The following is an 8,999-nucleotide window of genomic DNA, read 5'->3' as shown; positions in this document are numbered from 1 at the left end:
GACAGTCTACAAACACATTTAATCTCATTTGATGGAAAGAAAGTATTGTAGAAAATGTAGAAAACGTATTACATTTATTGCAACCGCCTTCTCGTGACAGAATGAGCACTTCTTAAAACAACGAGTGTTATTTAATCATATATAGACGGGGTTTTTTTTTTCCCCTGTGTTTGCATGCAGTGCTACGGTTCCTCGTAGCACGAGCGTTTCCAGCGCCGTGCTCGCCTGCCACCATGGCAACCTCTGCAGCTCGAAGACAGAGGAGTCGGGGTGGAACGGAGACGGCAAAGCCGCAGAGCAGCCTTTCTGCGTGTGCCCGGGGTCATGGAGATGCAGCATCAAGGTGCAAGGGAGAAGTCTGGAGACGCGGTTCGAAGCCGTTCGTCTATGGCGGGAAGGTTACTTCCTGCCGCGTCACGAAACTCCAAGCTGCGTAAAAAGTCTCTCTCTGTACCACGGATTCAGAAACCATCCAGCTGGCAACCCTTCCTGGATTTACCCCATCAGGACTTTCCATCCTGTAGACACACTTCACCACATCGCTACCCGACATTTACATTTCTAACACATCAAATATTGACTGCGACACAGCCACACCCAGCTGTAAAATCTGCATTCAAATATTTTCCCGATGCAAGCAGTACAATGTCACACACAGTACACTACAAAACATTCCTATGATTTCTCATTTGAGATTTAAACATCACTTCCTTGAAAATTGCATTTCGTACTTAATTCCTTACATGTTTTTTTTTTTTCAGGTTTCTGGTTACTGTAGTAACTTGACGTTCGTGAAACTGACACGATGAACAGAATTAAAAAGGAACCAGTTAGGTTATAAGAACCATTGAGAATAACAGCTGTTTTTCACACACTGGCATCAGAAGTCCTTCTTTCACATCTCTATAAGGCCACTGTGGCACAGAACAGAATCTTTAAACTTGCTTTTTAGATTAAGCACCTTTCAGTTTCATTTCTATTTTATCTGATACTTTTTGTGTGCAGCCTGGAATTCAAACCCCCAATCTTTGCATTGTTAGCACAATGTTTTGCTTGCTGACCTACAGAATTATCAATTAAGCTTTTACATTTGCCTCTTTATAAAATTAAAGGTTTTACTCCCCCCCCCAAATGTGAAAAAAGGCAGTTATGAGAACTCAGAGAGCGATAAGGTATCAGCAGGCCGAATTGGATACATTTCTGCAGAAAATGGGGCTGCAAGTCTGTCAGAATCACAAATCTGACCCATGGTGGGGTGACTGAAATTCCTCATTCACCTGCTGCACCACTGGGAGCATCACCCTGTATCCACAAGCTCACACGCTCATACTTAGAAAAGATCAACTTAACATTCAATATTTAAGAAAAAACGAATGGGTAAAAATGAAGATCGAGATTTAGCCAGTCAGCAAAACATTCAGCAAGGGGTGTTCGTCTGTGTTTTTATACTGTCGGGCAGTTGAGCGGGAAGTCTCATAGGGCCTCATCTTTGGCCGGGAGCTCAGACGTGAGGCAGAGGGAGCGGAAGATGGTCTTTGAGACCTTCGAGTGCTTCTCATTTTGTGTGTTTGTGGGGTGACGAGGTTCTTGTGCTCTGCAAATAGCTTTACGTTCACTGGTACCAAGGGTCATGCCCGGAGCCGGAGCACCCACAGTGGCAGTGAGAAACAGCAGGGTGAGGAAGCCCAATAGAGCCCCACAAGTGCTGGTGCGGGGGGCCCTGCCACCTGGAAAAGGCCAGAATAGCAGGATGCAAAAAAGAGGGTCTGTGTTACAGTGGATATCAATCACAACATCAAGAACAGCAGGGTTTTCTCTAAAACATGGTTTGTAATTTAATTACATTCTTAATATAATTATTTTCATTTTCTTCTGTTAATGGTCTCTCAGTTTCAGCACATTGGCTCTCGCAGGCCACGCCCCTTTCTAGCCCCGGCTCCTCCCCCTTCTCCACCCCCACCACACCCTCAGCCTACAGAAGCACACAGGGCTTTTTGGAGGTAGTGGGCTGTGGATTGAGGAAGGCCCGTACAGCTTCTGCGAACACCTCCTTGATGCCCTCCTGGTTGAGGGCAGAGCACTCCAGGTACCGAATGGCATGGATCTGCCGGGCCAGAGCCTGGCCTTGCTGCTGGGTGATGGTGCTCTGGTTCTGCTCCTTGAGCTTGCGCAGCACCTCTGGGTCGGAGCGCAGGTCGCTCTTGGTGCCCACCAGCAGGACAGGCGCGCCGGAGCAATGGTGCGTCACCTCCGGGTGCCACTTGAGACGCACATTCTCGTAGGAGGGAGGGCTGGCGATGGAGAAGCAGACGACAAAGACGTTGGTCTGCGGGTAGGAGAGCGTGCGCAGACGGTCGTACTCCTCCTGGCCCGCCGTGTCCCACAGGTTGAGGCTGACCATGCGGCCATCCACGGTCACCTGCGCGCTGTAGTTGTCGAACACGGTGGGGATGTACTCCCTGGGGAAGGCGTTGGTCGTGTAGGAGATCAGCAGGCAGGTCTTGCCCACCGCGCCGTCGCCTACCACCACACACTTGATGCTCTGCATACCTTTGGTTTCAGGACCTCAGCATCCTGAAAGACCAATTGCACAGTCACACTCATAACCAAGGATCACACGTAAGCCCCCTCTGTCCTGCCTTTGAAAGGCATATAACCTAAAGGCACAAACTAAAGCTTCAAGCCACTTAAATCCCACTGTTTTGGGAGTTTTACTTACAAAAAAACCGTTCCGAGGGCAAAATGAAAAATGATTGGTTCAGAGAGATAACCAGATTGTAGAGGTGGTGGATCCAAGACATCTGATTGGTTGGTCCCACCTCCTCTAGCTGCTTGGACCCACCTCCTCTGCAGTCTGATTGTTTATGTCTCTGAACCAATCATGTTTCGTTCTGCCCTAAAAACATTTTTGTGCAAGTAAAACTCCCATGAGCATAACACATATCCCCCCCACCAAGTGAAATTTATGCTCTCAGGCTCTCGGTTACGGGCTTGCTTCCAGTGCTGTGATGGCAATAGCCCTGTCGGTTCCATTAAGTGGGACCCAGTGTCACGGCAGCACCTGCTTTTTGTTTATGGAAATCAAGAAAACAAAGGGAGCGAGAGGCAGGAAAACGCCTGAACAAAAGAGGCGGGAGGAGTGAAGCGGCACTGTCTCAGCAGGGGAAAAAAAAAACAAAAAACTGAAAGACGCTTTCAGAAGCATTTTCGCGGTGAAAACAAAGACTGAGGTACGCTGAAAAACCACCAGAGTTCAAATATCGGTAAACAACCAGTTTTTCTCTGTTCCGTCTGCATTTGTATACTTCTCAGATGAATTTGGGTGGTGCCCGGGCCTACTGCCGACCTCAGAGATACGGAGGCACGGGCTCTGTGCACGTAATACCCAGAACCAAAAGTATACTGGTACCTACGGGGCGGGGGAAGCCAAATGCCAACAGTACAACGCAGCCGCCAACTTCACCATGGCAACGGGGACATATTCCTAGTGACAAAAGAAGCCCTTGGCCTCCTATGGGACACTGACAATGTAAGCTCAGAAAAGGCCGTCACCAGACCTGGGTTCCACCAGTCCTGGGTGACACTGGCAGACAGATCTCATGCCATGTTCTTACCTGCCGTTTTCACGTTGGCGTACGTTGCTCTCTCACGTCCCCCCCCCTTCCCCAAAGATGTTATCTCCTCACTTAGGGGAAATTTTCAAACAATAGAATCATGACTTTGATTGCTCTGCACTGGGACCTTGTTTTGTACCAGAATTATTTCGATTTCATTCTCTGACTGACACAGCTGAGGGGGCGGGTGGTGTGGAGAACGGCGACCGGGTTTGACGCAAGAAAAATGTTCCCGCCGAATCAAGCGTGCTTTTTAGCGACATGAGTGTCAGCCACAAACCAGAAAAGTGCACCAGTTTCCCTGTGTTGACTAAAAATGATTGTCTGCCTACGCTCCACTTCGAAATAATTTCGAAAATTGACAGAGAACCATGGCGGCAGATCATGCCCACAGCGTTAAAGTTTCTACAAGTGAGGTCGACGAAAGCCGAAAACAAAATAGTCCACGATATCCAAATCGAAGAATATCAAAGGCTTCTATATAATTCTGGGATCTTTAGATACAAGTATATTGAGATGGATGATAAATAATAAGATGATAAATAATGTAGGTAATGTCGTGCAGTGCCAGAGAAGCATCTGAGTGAGAGGCACTTAAACTTTAGTGGTGCTTATGGAGGATGGTCTGTCCTAAGAAGAGTTACACATTTCACTAAGTCACTGGAATGTCACGTGAGAAAGAGACACGTCCATCTGTGGCAGAGTTCGGTGGGGCTCTGGCAAGCAAAGATCATACAATCTGTGTTCTCTGCGGAGGGCGGCTGGGGGGGGGCGTGGTTCAGTGGGACTGGTGGGCTGGTCTAGAGGGTCTAGGCACTTCTCAGTGCAGATCTACAAACACACACTCAGAGCTTGTCTAGTAGATGCCTGGTCCACAAGCACCAGAAGGCTGACCTCCCAGTGATCCAGGCCAGGCAGATGCCTTCTCCACATAGCCACAGGATGATGTCACAGGGCAAAGAGCCCTTTAGTTCCCAAAGACTGAAATCTGTCCCCTGAAACAAGCTTCTTCTTCCTCTTCTTACCTTCTGCTTTTATTTTCCAGGTCATTTTAACAAGCTGCATATTACACAGAAGAGAAAAAGACTAATATAACCTCAATGGGCCACTACTTAATTTTGAGACCATTGGAATGGATTTGGTGGAGACCAGTTAGAGGACAGTAAAGAAATTTAGCAACCCTGTGGTTCAGTTAATGACAGGGCAAGTCATTATGGATTCAGGTTGGCACCCCATCATCTAAAATCCCATTAAGTGGTATAGAGGTTCGTAGTATTCATCTTACTGTATGCGGAAGATCTGAATCCCTTATTAACTAACTACAAAAAAGTACAGATTAATTTTCAATACATTATTCAATAAATTACATGACATATTTGACATTTTATTATAAAATAGGTTTTTGATAATAATTTTGCCCAACTGCTGGCTAATGTAAGTGTTCTAAACATGTTTTAAGGTAGGCTAGGCTAGGCTATGATGTTTGTTAGGTTAGGTGTACCATATTAAAATGCATATTTTCACCTTACGACAGGTTTATCGGAACATAACTCCATTGTAACCCGGGGAGCGTCTGTATGTGTCTACCTTAACACGCCAACTAAAAAGATTACAAATAATTCACACCGCTCCGCCCTGGGACAGGGGCTGTCTTCTTGGGCGTTTCAGCTACAGGAAAGCCCTTGTTTTCTACAGCTTTTCTCAGACCTCCAAGTGGGTCTGCTGCCGACGGCGGCCCAACATCTGACAAGCAGCATGATCTCCGTCAAATCTCGGGTTTGTTCGTCAAGGGATTATAATCTAAAGCCTTGACTTTTGATGCTTAGAGTTACTCTTGGAAGATGGCTATGAGATCATAAGACAATTGTTCTGTGCATGAAGAAACTTCTCTATTTTACAGCAAACTCATTCTGTGCAGTTACTCAATAGTGCTATAAATCGAGAAGATTTAGACGCAGACAAAAGCAGGAACATTTCGTTGTGTTGTTTTTTAAGTATCGTGTGTTGATTATATTCTAAAAGTTATACATAATGACATACGTTATGAAAAAGTCATAAAACCACACCCCATTCACTGGAGTATCTTAAAGCAATTGTCTAACCCCGAATTTCTTCCACTTCAGTTGCATGTCTGCTTCTAGCAAGAAATCTGCACTTTGTGAGGGCAGTTATTCAAAAATGAAAGGAATGTGCTTTGACGCGATTGGAAAATGGAAAAGGACCCATGAAAACAAGATTAAGGACAAAAAAATATAAAAATAAAGCCCACTCTGCACCCTGTCTGTTCATTATGTCTGTTCGGCCATGATCACCATCCCCTTGTATCCTGTGGCCTGTATACCATGAAGCGGGCGTACTGGCTTATCGGGGTAACTTGTCGGATTTAAGGTAGTCTGGGCAAAATGTAAGTGAGCGAATATGAAGTCCATTTAAACTGTGGTACCTTAAATCCGACAAGTTGCCCCGATACCAAATCAGTAGCCCCGCTTCGTAGTACAGGCCACAGTTGGCCATCGGTACATTATAGATCAGATACAGCTCAAGAGGTCAGCGAGACACTACAGATCCAGACTGAGAGTACAGAAACCAGTGACCTGACACTGTCCACCTCAGAAACCACATACGAGCCTTCTTCTCATTCACATGAATTTCTCTTAACTTAAACCATGTTGTATATGACCAAAATTGAAAGACACAGAAGAAATTCATATTTAAAGAATGCCACAAATGTTAGATATAGAAAAGGTTTTCTTTAAATATGTCATATAAGATTAGGCAGTAAAAAATAGTAATAAGATTATGTTTCATTTTAAAAGAAGTAGCCTAGCTTATAATTATCCACAAAGAACAACTTATACATGAGTAACAATTACCCAGACCATCCAAGTCAAAGATGCACCGTGTATGGATAATGCCAACTTGCGGAAGAGTTATATTCCCTAACTGCTGTCAGTCTAAAATAGAAAGTAGAAGCTGTTTAAACTATTAACAATCCGAAACGGACAAAACCTTAGACACCCCCCCCCCCAAAACTTCATTAACATCCCGTATGTGAGCTCCTGCAGCCGGCTTTCATAAAGCCGCCGACGGCCGGGTTTTCGCCTAGAGCACTTTGACAGCAGTCGGAGAAGCAATAAAGCGAAACTCACCAAACATAATCCTGATCCTTATGAATTGCGGATCACGAGCAAATAGACTCTTTGCGGATGACTCGCAGCCGCCAGCCAGCGAGGGTTACGCCGTTAAGGAAGTGAGTGCAATTTTCGGAGAGGAAGTCTGACACAAAAAGGGCTTTGCTGCATGAGGAAGTTTATTTGCGAGTTCAGTGATACATGATAGCGGTAGGGACGTGCATGTCTAAAAAGTCGGGTATTGACCGACCTTTCCGCAAAACCCGGCCGCCGTGTCCTCGTCACGAGATATTTTCTGCATGAGATTTTATTCTATAGCGATCCGTGAAAAAACCGTTTTAAAACAAGCCTGTGTATGAAACCCATTTCGATTCCTCATAAGCACATCAAAGTAAGGCGGGCTCACTCGCTTTCTCTCATCTTTATAATCTACAGCGACACCGCTCTAGAGATTCTTATGTGAGCCTACAGGCAGCCAAAAGCGATTTGAACAGCATGTAGGCCTATTAAACCTGGCCTCATATCATGGGTGCCAACGTTGGTCAGCTGGCCGGAGGGATTTTTTTTATTCGAGACACGTCTGCAGACACATGCACACGCATTTTACATGTACGTAGCAGTTTTCTTACGTTTTAAATAGTATGTAGGGTTTGCAAACTAGCCCAACGCTATTGATGCAGCTACATTTAGGTTTATAATGGAATAATATATTAAGATTTCTTGCGTGAGCGTCTGAGAGCGTGTCACGCCAGATGCGTGAGCGCTGGCAACACTCTTTAGGCCTACCTAATTTATGAAGTAAGCAACAATGAATATAACATAAATCATTTTTGGCCGGGTACAACTGCATGTCAATGAGACTGCAAGTCAGAAATGGGAGGGCCTATTGCTATCCAGTTAGGTCACTTTAAGCTTCTCTGGAGGGATCCCCAGACGTGCCATCTACAAACAGCTTCTCTTATGATTACGCCATTGTATGGTACATACAGAGTAATAGAGAAGGCTTATGGAAAAGTTGGTGGGAAAAGAATGACCTTAAGATCAGTAAGACAGAAGAACTGGCGATAGATTGCCAGGGGAGTGTGTAAGACAAGTCCCCACTTAGGGGAGAGGAACTCGAGGTGATGCTATCATACACACATCTGAGAGTCCATTTAGGTAGCAGATTGGGCTGGATAGACATGTATGCTCTGTGCAGGAAAGGCTTGTGTAGGCTGTTCCTTTCAGAAGGCTAACGTCTATCAGTATGTGCAGCATGGTACCAGGGATAGTCTACAAGGCAGTGTGGCTGGTGTAATTTACGATGTTGTAGTCTGCATCGTGAAAGGGAGCGCATGGTGACCGAACATGAATGGCCCTGGGGGTTCATATATACATACACACATATATATATATATGTATGTATGTGTGTGTGTGTGTCCATGTCCGTGTGTAAAACCCACCACAATGTGCTAAGAACAGAGGTGGAAAGTTCAGTACAAATCCAGACCAATATTTTATTTCAACCAACCAATTGAGTATAAAAAGTCACATTTGCAGAGTACGCAAGTGGTTGGTTGAAGCAAAATTTTGGTCTGGATTTGTATTTTCTGGACCTGAACTTTCCACCTCTGGCCAAGAAGCGCAACTGAGAGTCCAGTTCTCCCAGTGGCCATAAGGCATTATGTATGGTAGATGTGTATACTAATTACTTATAATCTACTGAGCTATTGTCAGAGGTGTATATTTCAGGTCCAGAAGGTAAAAATACAGACCAAAATTTTGATTCAACCAAGAAGTTGAGTACTCTGTGACAGTGAGTCTTTATGCTCAACCAGGTGGTTGAAACAAAATCTTGGTCAGGATTTTTTTACTTTCTGGACCTGAACTATCCACCTCTGGCTGTTGTTTTCTGTTTTCGTTTTTCTTTTCTGTTTTGCAGCAACTGGAGTGAACATAAAAATTTAATTGTGTAGGCTACTGCACAAATGACAATAAATTGCTTCAAACTTTAATCTGATAGTCTTTTGAGTCGGTGCCAACATAATCAGTGACTAACTAGATAAAAAAAATGCATGCAATAATCATCACTCATATTCATCCATCCATCTATGACCATTTATTTTTGCAGATTGTCTGCATTATCTTTGCGATCGTACCCTTCGTGTTCTACATGCTGGCGTCAGAATTTCCCGCTCAGAATAAGTTGGCTATATCTCTCTGTATTAGTAGTAGTGTTGCAGTCCTGAAGATGGCGCACTTGTACTTTTGTTGA

At 44.7% G+C, this 8,999-nt stretch overlaps 1 protein-coding gene across 1 annotated transcript; it reads right to left on the bottom strand.

Moving 5' to 3' along the window:
* Positions 1 to 7,212, bottom strand: rhogb (ras homolog family member Gb). The gene is made up of 2 exons (XM_023827762.2): positions 6,764 to 7,212; positions 1 to 2,574 (listed from the first exon to the last, which is right to left on the bottom strand). The coding sequence occupies exon 2, from the start codon at positions 2,546 to 2,548 to the stop codon at positions 1,973 to 1,975; it is 576 nt and encodes a 191-aa protein (XP_023683530.1). The 5' UTR covers positions 2,549 to 2,574; positions 6,764 to 7,212; the 3' UTR covers positions 1 to 1,972.
* Between the last annotated feature and the right edge of the window lie 1,787 nt (positions 7,213 to 8,999).

This window comes from Paramormyrops kingsleyae, chromosome 18 (assembly GCF_048594095.1).
Source record: "Paramormyrops kingsleyae isolate MSU_618 chromosome 18, PKINGS_0.4, whole genome shotgun sequence".
NCBI lineage: Eukaryota > Metazoa > Chordata > Actinopteri > Osteoglossiformes > Mormyridae > Paramormyrops > Paramormyrops kingsleyae.
The sequence above is the reverse complement of the archived record's forward strand: the minus strand, read 5'-3'. Positions and strand labels throughout refer to the sequence as shown.

What these genes read in the sequence shown, in the direction of transcription:
- rhogb (XM_023827762.2), bottom strand. Translation starts at nt 2,548, where the DNA reads ATGCAGAGCATCAAGTGTGTGGTGGTAGGCGACGGCGCGGTGGGCAAG.